At 32.7% G+C, this 15,915-nt stretch overlaps 1 protein-coding gene across 6 annotated transcripts in view; it reads left to right on the forward strand.

The window, feature by feature from the left end:
- The window catches only part of LOC145277037 (epithelial cell-transforming sequence 2 oncogene-like), a 629,231-nt gene that overhangs the window by 511,918 nt on the left and 101,398 nt on the right, over positions 1-15,915 (forward strand). For all 6 annotated transcript variants that reach the window (XR_013868093.1, XR_013868092.1, XM_080128670.1 and 3 more), the window contains exons 15-17: positions 6,594-6,668; positions 8,917-9,148; positions 12,248-12,345. Coding sequence is in view for 4 of the 6 variants with exons in the window: in XM_080128670.1 (XP_079984796.1) it covers positions 6,594-6,668; positions 8,917-9,148; positions 12,248-12,345 (405 nt within the window). In the remaining 2 variants the exon portion in view is untranslated. The remainder of the gene's footprint in view (positions 1-6,593; positions 6,669-8,916; positions 9,149-12,247; positions 12,346-15,915) is intronic.

The following is a 15,915-nucleotide window of genomic DNA, read 5'->3' on the forward strand; positions in this document are numbered from 1 at the left end:
TGTCTATAAAGGTTCACCCGCAATACTCACTCCAATACACGAGTTTAATTTTGGTGTCTCCCTCCCTGCATTTGTGTTGATGGTGAGATCATATCCAAAAATATTTTATTCGCCAATATTAAAAAAATAAATGGATATCTTTTCTGAAACGATCGTACACTTACTCGAATTTTTTTGTGTTTCTCCTACTGAAGCTGATTTATAATTTCACAATTATTGATCTTTCATCCTCTGTGTGTGTATATATATATATATATATATATATATATATATATATATATATATATATATATATATATATATATATATATATATATTCATATATATTCATATATATATATATATGTATGTATGTATATATATATATATATATGAATTGTTGTACATGTATGTACACATTTCCAAACTAGCTTTATAGTTGTATGAATTTCTACTTCAATTCTGTGAGTGGTTGCCTTTGAAGCTTTTCTAAAGATTCGTCCAAAGTGAATTGTATAGTAATTCCATTCAACCATTGTTTGTATTTGTCGCATTAAGAATTCATTAATGTCTGAGTTTTGCAAATCACACTATTACATCTGTGCACAAATATCAGGAAAAAAATCGCTAACATAAATTCTTCATCCTCGTCATCTTCATCCTCTTTTTTCTTCCAATAAAATCAAAATCCACTTGATAGATATTTTTTTGGCTCTCAAAGACTCGCATTTTCTTTTTCGAAAAAAACAAACGAACGTGCTTATTATAATTCATTCATGATGCAAACACTTCATTGCGATTCTTTTCTACTCTAAAGTTTTGTAAACTGCCCTTTTCTCCAACTTAATTATTCTATAATTCCGTTAGTCTCTTATTCTGTTATTCTCCTTTTCAACTTTTATTTACAAATATTGCTGCACTAATCACCACCTCCTCTGTTCATTTTTGACAGACAATGGACACCCCTTTTGAGGGTAGTTGCACATGTAATTGTAGTGCAAGGGTTGCATAGTCACACCTATCCTGAATCGGCACTTCTTGATTCTAATGGCAAGGAGAGAAGTCCAGGATGACTGAAACAATGCTTATATAAGCAGTGGGCACATACCGCACTTAGTATTCCCAAATGATCACCATTTCAGTTCTGGCCAAGTTTAATGTTGCTTAACTTCATTAATATAACAGGAACCAGTGTGTCTGTACTAATATGCTGGGATTTAAATGTAATGTGAACAATATCTCGTTACCTAACTCTTTGATTACGATATACCCGTCAGTATGTACCCCTATCTACACTAGTCCCTTACAATTCGTAGGCAATTTATTACGAAAGCAATATTAGTACATAGATATGTTAGATTTAATTTGGGCAACTGCATAGTTCTAGGCTAATAGAGTTGAGCAATTATTAAGTTAAACTAAAGGAAACAATTAAATTAAGTAAGTAGTATTATTGAACAGATCAACTTACCAGAAAGGAATCCAGGGGAAGACAATTCAGTTCATACATGTGAAAGTCAAGGAAACCATTATATAGGAGCGGTGGGAGTTGAGGGTAGTTATTTTATGTTCTTGTAAGATACACTCAACGAAGTTGTTTGATATAGAAATAGTTTTTTTTATTAAACATTAGCAGGCCGTTCGGCATAACCTGGTCGTAAAATACGCTTAAATATGATATTTTAATTAATCTAGATTTCGCATTTATTATTATATTATATTGGACACAATATATAATGATGATTTAAAAAGTTAAAAAAAAATAATAATAATAACTCGTGTGCCACCACTGAGAATTGAAACCAAAACGTTTAGCTTACGATTTACCTTTTCATTGGACGTTAATGCCTGAACTATTAAGATATGTTTGCTGCAAAGCTAAAAATTAAAATATGAACCAATAGCTATTACGTTACGCATGCATAATCGTAATGTTGTCGTTCGACCTTTACATGGCAAATTCCATTTTTTTAATTTTCACATGTTTTGCACTAATTTTTCTCGGCTAAAACTCAAATATAAAGTTTCGCATGGGTTCAAATAACCTATTTATTAAGTTTCATGTCAGTAAACCAAAAAACTGACAGAGGGGGTTGGTTGGCATTTTTTTTTAACCAAATATATATATATACGCATACATAAATATATATAGAAAGAGGTTTGTGTTTACTATAACCTTTTTACACAAATATTACGCAAGTATAAATCCTGTAGAATATCTGCATGAATATAATTACATTTAATACTTAAGAAAAGATTATCATCCTATAAGAAACGAATAGAAACTTAATTAAAATGAATGTTTAAAAGAATATGCAAATTAGCTGGATCTGATGAATGCAATTCAACGACCCATATATAACAAAATTGTATTTTCTTTTTAAATAAATAGAAAACAGAGTTTTTAATATGAATTCAATGCACAAAACAAACCCAAATGTATAGGAGCATAAAGCAACAGAAACGTTTCCTATGATAGGAATTACATTGAGTTTGCATAGGGAAGCAGTTCATATGATTTTGTTAGATGTTCGTCATCGAATGTGAAAAATAATTTTTCTGCTGATTGCTAATTTATTGTGTAACGTGTTGGCTTGTGTATTTCACGAGCACTTCTGTTTGATTGAGAGTCAGTTAACATCGGTGTCCAATTTATCATGGCACCTTCCTATAATACATTAATATCTTTATTTGCATAGTTAGGTAAGTAATTTTGAAACGATTTCTATAATTAAATGTACAAGAATTATTTTGATGATTGGTAATTTATTGTGTATTTTATTGGCTTGTGTATTTAACGAACACTTCTAGTTGTATTGTTTACATTCGTGTCCAGATTATCAAGGCAACTTTCTATGAAAAATTAATAGTTTTATTTATATACTTATGTATGCGTATATATTTCTATAATTATATGTACAAGAATTATTTTCAAGCTAATTAATCAATCATTATGAATATTAAAACACAACTGCTAGGTTGAAGGGTGCATAATGTAGTTTATATTTAGTTTAATTAGTTTCATGCAAAACAGGCAAAAAGAGTGTGGAAGCTATTTTTAAAAACAGATATCTCCAATTTTTATAAAATTTTACGAACAGATATTCGACATTAATTAATAAATTTTCTTCATATTACTTGTTTTGGGGGGTATTTTATTTTAAAAGGTTTCAGGAGGCATTAAATTAGATACAAGTCTATTAGACAACATTAAGGTCAGATTCTTTGAATTTCAATTTCCTCTTAAGACACTTCAATGTTTTGAACAAAATTTGAATAAGGATTCAAGATGTAAGGTTTAATAGCATAAAATATGATTTTAATCATCATAAAGGAACATAAAATTGATACAAATCACGATTTATTTGAAAATGGTTTTGGAAATCTAATCGATACGAATCGCTCTCCCAACAACACGTTTCTGCCCTCTTCTTTTCCAATCGACCACACCTGGCCTCTCGCCATCAATGTCGCACCGCACAATCTGAACGTCAGCAATACGAAATTCTTTTCAAAAGATGTTCACGACTCTGTTCTTTCTGCCTCCCTAGGGAATTTTTCCCAGCTTTTATATCCTCCTATCTAGAAAAAAAGGAAGAGACAGGAAAAAATAGCTTCTTCCATTATGCCCTGCCTTCCCAAGATGCCCTTCGTGTATATAAATCAGCTAGCTATCCTTTCCTTCTTCTTTCCCAAAGAGCGATGCAGATACGCCCGGTACGTTTTTTTTTTTGTTTTTGTTTTTTTTTTCTAACTATATATCCCCCAGGAAATCTGTTTAATTTTTCAACAGGATATTTTATAGTGCAGACGGAGTGAGAGTGTGGAACAGGTATAGCACTTCAAATGGTGAAATAATGGATGCAGTATTAGCACAATTTTTATTCATTAATTCCACTGAAAAATCCTCCATTAACTGATCACAAATTTTACAGGAAGCGGGGGAGATCTTCCTTATTAAATTAGTTATGCTTCTTTTAATTTCTGCAAAGTAATTTCAAGAGATTGTTGTTAGCATATCAAATGGAGTGACATTTTCTGTTTATCTCTTTCTTAAGGCGGAATGATGTGACAAAAGGGGCGGAAAGTGGGATTTGAAGAGCTAGCAACCCAGCACTGAGACCTGCAAAAATTCCTGGGCAGAACTGACCGAATTTCCTTTCTAAAAGAGGAAAGGTTAAGCATGGAGGGTGAACCTTCTCGAATATTGTCTTTAGTCTATCAAGTTGCTATTAGTCTATCAAGTTGCTCATTCCATATTCTCGCACATGACAAGAGTCATACCTGCCAACATAGTATAGGCCATCTCAAACAATAGCTTATACTCTGTTGACTTGCATGCCAAGGGAAACTCCATGGCTGAAGAATGAGACGCCTTCAGCTTTTCAGTTATTCTGAAGATTAAACGATCATCAAATATATCGGTTATTATTTTTAATGTTTGAAAAGCTTAATGGGGTGGAGCACCTTCTTGTGTTAATCACAGACTTTGGAATAGAACACCTTGATGATATTCAAGAGAAATCTTGAAATAATTTTACAATTTTAATAATTTGTTTTAATAATCTGCGTTTGACAGTTAAATGGCTGCCAAATGTTTTGTTTATTATTTCCAGCTTTGCTTTAGGAATGCTCAAACGCAACTGAATGACAAATTTGGTAGGGAAATCTTCTTTTGTATAGGATGTCGCAGCAAAATTTGACACTTTGTTTAACCTAATCAAGTCTGAAAAATTCACAAACCAACCAAAATTGCAAACACAACATTTAGACTGTACATTTGTTAATCTACAAGTAATAAAATAAATTATCTTCATTTGTTGTAATTCAAATGCCACTGTGGAAGATAACCGCTGAATAAGAAATACATTCTTCTGTATCAAAATATCATCGTTACCTTCAATTAATGCCTGCAAATAAAAATGAAAGTACACAGTAAAATTTCACACTTGACAAAAAGGAGACTAAATATCAAGAGATATTGTGGCATGTGGTGAAGACCTAGATGAACAAGTTTACCATTGGTGGACGCCCCTATGTCTTCCAACATGACTCTGTTCCTGCACACTAGGCAAAGATGACTCAGGCATGGCTGCTCAACAACGTTCCTTATCACTGGTCACCGGACTTTTAGCAGCTCTGCTCAACCGACTGCAACCCCCTTGACTCTATTTCTTGTAGAACATGATCAAGGCCAAAATCTACAAGCACATTATAACATGATCGACTCTCTGAAAGCTGACACAGTGGATGTGTTTGCCATTTAAGAAAATGGTTGCTAGAGCGTTTGACTCATTTTGCACATACCTTGAGATGGTATGTTAGCGACTGCTACACTGTAACTCTAACTGTTGCTAAATAAACTACAGGCTTTATAAATTTTGTTTTTATTTCCTATTTCTTTTCTTTGTTGTATTTTTCTGCAACACCCTAAAGATATATCCCTATTTATATGGAGTTAAATGTTTATGCATGTTTATAGATTTATATGTGTAGAATTCATTCATAAACTAATTAACTGATCATAAGAATTTTAAAACATAGCTGAAGGCATTAAGATGAGTTATGTAGGTTATGTTTAGTTTTATTTAAGTGGAATAGAAGCCATTTTTGACAATTCAGATAACACTAATTTTTGTAGTATTTTTACAATATGTATTAGACATGAGTTAATAAATATCCCCAAACTTTACATTATTTTAATATTTTAAAGGGTCTTAGGAGACATAGGCACAATTATTTATTTGAAAATTCAAACGCTGCAAAATTGCATTAACTTAGATTAAAAATCATTTGAAATCAACTCATCAAGATTCTTTTCATTTTAATTTCTTGTTAAAATCTCATTAAGATAAACCATTAAATATTAGACATTTTCTTTAAACAAAACTGTATAATTTGAAACAGTATTCTATACATAAGGTTAAGTAGCATTTTATTCTGCATTTAATCTTCATTTTCCCGATTCCGATACAATTACAAATTCCGATTCCGATTCTTTACAAATCTCTAATTATTTAACTATAAAATTGTTATTTTTCCCCAATTTCGTAAAAACACATATTAAATATGCAGACATTTTTTTAAACGTTAAAATAAAATACATTTGTGGAGGATGATCTATTGATTTTAGCTTTGCTGGTATTTTAAAATCAATGAGTATTTATTATTTTATCATTATTACCAGCAATGGAAGATTTTGGTTTAACCAAAATCAACTAAAAAAAGACAATTAAAAGAGTCGTTTTGGCATCGAAAAATTTGCATCAATTTTTCCGATTCCGATACCGATTCCCAAATCTTCTGATTTTTCCGATTTCCGATTCCAATTCCAATTAATCCTCCCAGCAGGTATTCTGTTAAGTATATAAAATTATCACGTAAATCATCTAAACATCTAATAATTGGATCTAAATTCCACAAAACTAAATATTTTGAAGTCTTTAACTTCTCTCATGTAATCATTATTTTTACAAGATTTTGTACGTTTAATATCATTTGAATAATTTAAAGTAATTCAGAGTGCAACCAGTTCAATCTATATAATTGTAATTCAAATTAAATTTTCAATTGTATTTCTAAGATGTTTTTAAAATGTTATTTTAACTCTTCAGGTCAATTACTTGGAATTTCTTTGTTCATTTTTTCATAAAAAATTTGAAGCCGAAAGACAGAAAAGAGTAAATCTTGTGAGTAATCGAATTTTTTCTTTTTACAAAAATAGCTTTACAATTATGTTGTGAATGACACATCAGTTCTCACTAGAGCACCTAAGTTAAGCAACGTTAAACCTGGTCAGTACCAGATGGGTGACTAATTTGAGGCGTTTTATGTAGGAGGACGACATCTCCCTGTAAGAGTTGCAAAAACTTTATGTCGTTATCTCCCCTAATGGGGATATATATACGACTGGAGATTGCTTGTTAATTTCATGCTCCCGCATTAGGACGTGTGCCGCAGTTACATTTTTCAGTTTCATTATATTAGAAGTTTATTCCCTAGAAACATAGCCAATATGTTATAAATATATAAAATATAAAATCATGCATATATAGCAAATCACACTGGTATAGGAAAGTTTGAACTACCTGCTTGTAGTCTGTCCAGTGAATAGGATATTGACTTTTGTAAATGGGTAGTTGATTTGGCACCAGAGGCTATGAATGAACTTCTGATCATGCAGCACTTTTGGGATGAGATGAGATAGAGATTTAAACCTCAGATGAAACATGCCCAGAATATCTCAATTCAGGGTTACTCAAAGTGTAACAAAATGCGGACACACATACACTAACTGTATGCAAATGATTGAGCCATATGCGAAGTGACGTCCTGGCAAAGAAAAAGAAAAAATTCTAAAAAGAAAAACATGTACAAAGACTGATGATCACGGCCACGTTAGAGACGCAGGGGTGACGTTAAAGTTGAGACGAAAAGTTATGTGTAGAGGGAGAATGATAAATAAAAGTTGTTTGTTAAAACCTGAAAGAACGAGTTGAATTTTTTTCTCTTCCTTTCTTATGTTCCTTCCGACAGAGTCTACAGCGTGTTGGGTCCCGAGAGTCGACAAGTTAACACGTGTGTAAACATATGTAACTTTACTAAAGGCCATGTATTTTCTATTTATGGAAGTGGAGAGGTGTGATTAACATGTGTGCACTGCCATGTGTTCAGGAATTGATTATTAAAGAAATGCACACGAGAACTTTGCTGATGCACGTTTATCATCACTGCAAATTATTGAGCATAATAGAAATGTTTGTGTCACAGACATTTTTCCATGCATGATTTCTGATGATTGATAACATTGAAATTTGAATGAATATGCAAACTATGATTTATTAAATTTCTAGATTCAGTTTTCTTGGCCGTGATTTTACTGACAAATGCAGATACATATGTAACAGGGGGTAAGCATGCGTATGAGAGCTGTCTGCAAATGACCGAGCCGTGTGCAAGATGACGTTAGGGTGAGGAAGAAGGAAAGAAAAAGATTATAAAAAATAGAAAACGTGACCCGGAAGAGGACTGAGAGAAATAGAGATGTTACGCACGTGGGCCGAGAGTGACATGAAAAGACATGTCTTGAACATGGTCTTACAAAGAGTACCATGTATTCGACACAGCAGAGTACAAGAAAAATTTTGAACAAGTTATAAGGTGTTATTTTGGAAAGTACCTGTAAATCAACGTCAGTTGTTTCCACTAAAAAACAGTGAATCGAATTGTTTCCATGTCTTTGTTTCCTTGCTACTGTCTGCATACAACGTGTGGGACCTGAGTGTTGACATGTAATGACTACGTTACAGGAGTAACCATGTGAAATTTGTTGATATTTTAAGTGAAAATATTTTTTATGGATCTAAAGGATTCGAACATAAAATTCTGAGTCCTTAGTGTAAGTGTCCACATGACAACGACTTCCTGTGACAATTGATCATTTATTACACAAGGGTATGTGCTGCTGTCATCCTCTACTTGGGATTTTCGGTCCTTTTTTTTACTAATGTCACCTTCATTTTTCAAAAACCACTTGCACTAGACAGGTTAACAGTTGGATGACAATGAATATTGCAAGAGGATTGGAAATTTACATACCACCTACTAAAAACTGTAGCTGTTCCTCTGAAACAATTCAACCCTTTTGTTATAAACATGACTCATATAATGTAAGATTGAAAAACAAAACAGGTTAAAGCAAGTATTAGAATTACAATCACAATCACAATTACAATTACAATCACAATCACAATTACAATTACAATTGCAATTGCAATTACAATTGCAACACCCTCTTTCTACTTTCCATGTTCTGTTGTATAACATGAATCGATTTTCTCTTAGGATTTCAAAGTACATTTAATGAAGCTCTTTTGAATATTCAAAATTATTCCATTAAATTGGCCTTCTTAAAGAAAGGTCCTTTTCGAATTTCAGGGATCTCATGAAACAGCAGCTGCAGTAGCAGCAGCAGCAACAGTAGCTACAGATACATATGATGAGGAAGTGGCAACTATTAATGACGATGATTTACTTAACCGTATGGTAAAACGGACCGCAGAAGAAGAAGAAAAAGAAACCAACGAAAAAGAAGTGGAAGACGAAGGCCTCCAAACCCCAATCCCAATCTTTACTGATACATGCCCTACATCATTGATAACTCATAAAGGTATTTTTGAATTCTAGAACTATAGAATAATTAAATTCACGAATAAATATATGCTATTAAGTTATATATTTATATAATAAAAAACAAACAAACACCAACCATGTAATCATTAATAAAATGCAGAATCCTTTCTGCAATCAAATCATATTTAATAGAAATGAACGTCAGAGTATATCTGAGTTCTTCACCAAGTTTCAGTAATGAGGATTCGAGAGTTTTTGTTTTATTGTGGTTCAAAGATATGATGGGACACTAGTGATAATATCATCAGTAACAGGTGTGATTCTGAATAGCTTCACGCTTACTCGAGTTTTACCCCTTAAATTTTCATCTCTGGTATTATTCCATATATAATTTCTATCATATTTCTAATCTTAATAATGCCATTACACTAAAAATCAAAGCAGTATCAAGAGAGTACATTGTCAATTTTACATGCTTATTACTGATATTGCTTGTAATTCTCTAACCTTTCAGCTTGGCTTGTTAATATCCACTCATGTGCCTAAACATGATGGAAGATCACATAATCACTCATTGTCATTTGTAGCATAAGAATTCCAATGCTTGTCACTGATATCTCTGATTAAGAAATCTGCCTTGACTCCATATCGATCATATGGTTCTGACCTTTTTTCTGGAAATGTCATGTAGAACATTGTGAACAACTGTCTTCACATCTTATAGAAAATAAGCTCATCCATCCGACTCAATTCGGTTTTCTAAAATCGCACTCTTCCGCAGAACAAGCAGACTATCTTTATCAACAGGAGCTCAGAAAATGGGGCTAAGAAGTGCACAATTTCAGCATTTTTGGATCTTATCAACGCATTTGGAACCGTTACTCATTCGTCCTTGCAACAGAAGCTACCCTCATTTGGCAACCAAGGCAAGCTCTTTTCTTGGATCTGCAACTGATAGATTGCAGAGAATTTTGGTCGCTGACTGTTTATCGGATGAGCTTCTTGTCTCAAACAGAGTGTCACAGGGAAGTATTATTGTGTCAACGTTATTTTTGCTCCTCATCAACAACCTGCTAACATTAAAGGACAGTACAACATCTCATTTTAACTGCAACGACTTGACTGTGTTCTCAACCTCTTATGCTGATGATACACAAATTTCTGTATCAAACCCAAACCCTTAAATAGTGTCCATATATATGCTGTTTGTTTTTGTATTTGAGTGGGTAGGGGACGGAGGTATACTGTTCAACCCAGCAAAAACAGCTGCGCTATTGTCATCTAGATGGCTCCCTCCTATCTCTATCAGTGGCATTTAGTTTCAAGATACATTTGTGCCATTCTTGAAATGCCATACTTATCTGGGAGTAATAATATCTGGGAGTAATAATATCTAGCAGCCTCAGGTTTGATGACGACTTGTCTTATATCCATCAAGGTTAATCAGGAGCTTTACGTGTTGTGATATGGGTCTCTAGTGTTCGCTGGAGTTGGCAGAATGTTCTCTGATTCTTTTGCGCATCTACAATGTCGTGCCATCAGATATATGCTACATATTCACTGCTGCGATTCTGTTCCCTCTGAAGTATATAATCAGCTTGGATTAAATCAGCCAGAATGTAGCAGTTAATTCTGTTGCCTACAGATTATTTCATGGTCTTTGCACACCCCTCCCCCTGCTCTAGTTACCGGGAGAACTAATAGAAATTAATAGAATAAATAACATTACCAATTATATATATATATATATATATATATATATATATATATATATATATATATAACTACTTAATTTACTCACATAAAATTAATATACGAATATATAGATTTATGCGTAAACTTTAAATATTTACTTCAAAAGTGTTCAATACGTAGGTAGAGCTAGTTAGTAATTTATAAAATATATATGGCGATTAAGCTACACTGAATATTCCGCGTTTCATCCACTCTAGGAGTCTTCAGGCTTATGCACGAATTCTGTGGTTGTTTATCGTTTTTAAAAACGATAAACAACCACAGAATTCACGCATAAGCCTGAAGACTCCTAGAGTGGATGAAACGCGGAATATTCAGTGTAGCTTAATCGCCATATATATTTTATAAATTACTATATATATATATATATATATATATATATATATATATATATATATATATATATATATATATATATATGTACCTTTAAGCACTAGAGTGTCATGCTTTTGCAACGATCAATGCAATAAGTGACAATTTCTACTGGTCAGAACATTCAAACCAGTCAGGAATCCACCTATGACTCCACTTGCTAAATCGCTACAATAAATTTAGTTTCAGCCTAAAAAAATCATCGTGTGTGTGTGTACGTGTGTGTGTGTGTGTACTAGAGGCCAGTCATAAAACATAAAATACACTTAAATATGATATTTGAATTAAGTCAGATCTCATATTTATTATTATAGAGGCAATTTTCTGTAGATTATTATATTGTACCCAATATATAGTAGAGATTTCAAAAATTAAAAAAATAAACAATAAAAATATGAGTTGCGTTCCTTCAGCTAGAATCCAAACCAAAACATATAACTCTTCAACATTATTCGTTATCAGCTCAACAATATTTATGCATATAAAAACTTAAAAAATAACATTGTTAAAAGTATGAATATATATTTGTGCATGCGTAAAAATAAGTAGACTTATGCATGCTAAGTTCACACTTTTTCAATTTTGACTGCTTTAGCAACTATTTTTATTCGCTAAAACACAAATCGAATTTGTTCCACATGCCCACATCCCCTGTCAAGTTTCAAGTGTGTAGACCAAAATTGATGGAGTAGTTTGATAGAAACCATTCTGCACAAAGACAGATAGAAAAACAAGTTCACACACACACACACACACACACACATATATATATATATATATATATATATATATATATATATATATATCAGAAAGGATGTTGTAGGCCATAATTTACTAAAATTGTGAATTGTAGTGTAATAGGAATGTTGGCGTGTAGAAGATATTTTGACGTTGATATGTTATTTCCTTGCTATCTTTTCATATGTTAATTTCATAAATAACATTTTCAAGTCTTTTTTCACTCAAGAATATAGATGGATTCACCTTTTGTTTTGCCATTTCTTTCCAGAAATAAAGCCCGTGCTATGCAAATCTCCCAGGCTAAAGAACAAGGAAAAGTACCCCTCATTTTCTAACACTTTCCTCACACAAAGATTCGAAAAATTGGTAAGTAAATTAATTCTCTCAATGTAAAATGCATGTTAGTTGGTTTGTTCGTCCCTCTGTCAAAGGTTTAAAATATAATTTTACCATTGTTTATGGCATATCAATACTTGCCTTAGTTAAAGTATTATGTATTTATTATAGGGCAAGCTACACAACCTATTTCAAGAATAATGGACTTACCCCAAAACTATAAATATAATTATATCTCACACGTTATTGGGTAGAGATTCGTGGCAGTTATGGCCCACAGAATCATGACGTGTACTTCTATTACATACTTTTGCTAATAGACCTTTTTGTTGTTTATCATACCAATGTATTTGTCTTGATTATCATCCGATTGCAAGGACACAACAGCATTGAAAGAAAACAACACCACTGAAACAATTTTTTTACTCTCTGTAGAAAGTTTTGCAAAATAATAAGAAAAGAACTTCAACCCATGAGGTCATTTTTCAGTTGTTAGAAGACGTGTATTAATTAGTAGTTTCGACTGAAGTACTTGCTAAAGAGATCATCGGGGCTGTATATATATTTTTTGTTGGGAAGTTTTACTCTTTCCTGCATATATTTATTTAGTATTGTACAGGCTCAATGTTGCTTAACTTTGATGATACATACAAGATTGCTGGTCAATATGTCTATAGTCATATCAGAATTGACATCACGTTTAATAACGATTTTAATGTTAAAGTAGGAGTACATCAAGGTTCTGTAATGAATTTCTTGCTTTTCATTTGTGTCTTAGGAGCATTTTCCAGGGAGTTTCAAATCCAGAAAAGATGTTGTATGATGATGATTGGGAAACAATGGAAAATCTTCTTGTCAAGCTAAAAACTTGAAAGAATCTGATGAAAATTAAGAGTCTGAGAGTAAATGCCACCAAAACTAAAGTAATGATCGGTAGTTGTAATGTCAGTTCTTCTACTCAGTTTCTAAAAATAAGTTTGGTACAATTCAATCATACCTGATACTTGAAAGCATTGGGTACACAAGAAGTGTTGTGGAATTACTAGTATTTTGCGAGAAAATATCCAGTTTATATGCAACAAGTGTAAGACTAATTGCGTTGTTGAGCAGTTGTGTTACTTTGGTAATATCATTAGAACATGGGGTGAAGCAGGTGCTAAGGTGATTGCAATAAATCGTTGATTGATTAAATGCATGGAACTTCTGCCATTACTAACCAGTATAGAATTACCACTGTTGGATAAGAAATTAGTCTATCAGTTATGTGTATGCAGTGTGATGATGTATAGAAGTAAAACCTAGCTAGTGAAGGTTGAGGACATGAGTTGCATGCATACGATGAATGTGTAACCTGAGTCGTAAAGAAACGTTTAGTTCTGATAGCATCAAAAGTAGACTAAGTCTGGAGAGTATAGATTGATGTGTGCAGAGACTGTGATGACATGACCACATTGAAAGAATAGATGAGGAGAGATATAAAACATTTAAGATAGCAGACGCCGGCCAAGTAAAAGATGGGAAGAAGATTGTTTAAAGTCAATTCCTTAAAGCCGTCCAATACATGTCAGCATGTAAAATAGAAGTTAAACGGATGATGATTATTATGATGATGCATACATATCCTTCTGTTTGTATCTGCTACTAAATGCTTTTATGTGCCTTGGCTCCCCAATTTTTGTTTATTTTTATTAGATCCTTGAGTGGCCTCTGGGCCTTGATAATGTGGTGATGCCTTTGTAAAAAAAAAAAAAAAAAAAAAAAAAAGGAAAAGTGTAGTATTTGTTCTGATACCAAATTATTCCGTCGTAATTCAGTAAATGAGAACTCATTCTAGATTGAGGTATTTCTTTAGTTTTGTCTCAATTCAGACGTTGTTTTTTTTTTTGGAGATGGATTTTCCCCACATAAAAACTAGACATTCTGTTTAACTCTGTTCTCATGTGGACGCAAGTAAATAGGACATTTTTGACTGGATAAAATAGTGAAATTTCTGACACTTTAATATCATTCATTTGAAGAATATCATTAACTTAAATGGAAGTCGATCGCACCCATAATTTTTGTTTTCCTTTGTACCGTCAAATTGTTCCCATGTCTAATTGACAGAAATAGTCAAGCCAAAAGGGACTGAAATGGATACAAATATTAAAAAAAAAACAGTTCTTGTTGCATAACCTTCATTCTAGTTAGGTTTACTTGGCTTTTTCCCTGGTTTGTATCACATGCCAAAATATGGCAACCCATATATGGCGGTCCTAAACAACGTCACATGAGACAAATAACTACTGACGATTTCACCATCAAAGATTGGTCACTTATCGATCTGATATATCATCCGGGTCCATTTTGATTGCTGTCGTCCACGTTCTGATCTTGTGTCACCTAGACAGACAACTAAGGTAGACAACATTGTGAATTAATTATTCCTTGAATTGAATACTTTTCCTTCGAATAAGTTTTCAAGATACTTCTTGCAACGACAGACACTACACAAGATGTAAACATGTACCCCAAAGTGACTCAGTATTTTGATAAATGGCTGAGGCATGACTAACTAGAGAAGAATTGTTATGTAAAATTCGAATAGACAACAGCAACTAGACATCTTCAGTATAATACCTTATATAAGAAAATCGATCCATAGTAAACAGGAATAAAATATATTTTAAAACGTTGTAGTAGCTGGGATCAGAGAATCGAACAAGTTTCATAGTCTGCATCGATTCATAGTCTGCATCGATCTGATATATATATATATATATATATATATATATATATATGTTATGCATATATCATGCATTCAGATGAACTTTTGATATTTAACGAAAAACAAACCAATCTATAATAGACTATGGTTTTAGCTGACCTTTAATTTTATGATGTCTTAAGGTTTTATTTTTGTCTTTTGATCATCTATGCTTGTAACCTTTCCACTCAGTTCAATATTTTTAAGGACGTCATTCGAGCATTGCATTTTCAATTTGTCGAACTAAAAAGACGAATTAATACCTATTTATATTGTTCATATCATTCAGGCTGGTTGTCTTATTTATTAGTTTTGGCCAATACATTCTCCGGCCTTCTTCAGATATATTTTATCATGGGAATTTCTGAACTATTTAATCGATTGAAGTAGTATTCTCTCATTTTGCATTCCGACTTCTTAAGATGTATCATAATAGGTTACTTTCCTTTAAAACTACGTACTCTAAAGCTACGTACAAACTGGCTGAATTTCTGTTAAAAATACTTATGACCTCACTCAGATTTTTACGGACCTATCTATGTGCCCGATACTAATGGTCAATATGCAAGTCTCCTAGACTTTTTTCTCACAACTTGCCCTGAGCTATGTTCATCTTCCATACTGTCTCCACTGGGATCTTCTGACCACTCAGTTGTATCAGATAAGATAAAAACGAAATGTAATGAGTCCTCAGACGTACCTCTCCATTGTACAGTATATCGATACTCTATGGCTTTCATTAATTTATATCAGATTTACCTCTGAATTCCATGTTTAAAAAGAATGTGTTGTCTATAGTACCAGACGTGATGGAATGGTTAATTGTAGATATAGACCGCTTCATACTCTCCAAA

The sequence above is a fragment of the Euprymna scolopes genome, chromosome 5 (assembly GCF_053919585.1).
Source record: "Euprymna scolopes isolate OS-2025 chromosome 5, ASM5391958v1, whole genome shotgun sequence".
Lineage (NCBI taxonomy): Eukaryota > Metazoa > Mollusca > Cephalopoda > Sepiida > Sepiolidae > Euprymna > Euprymna scolopes.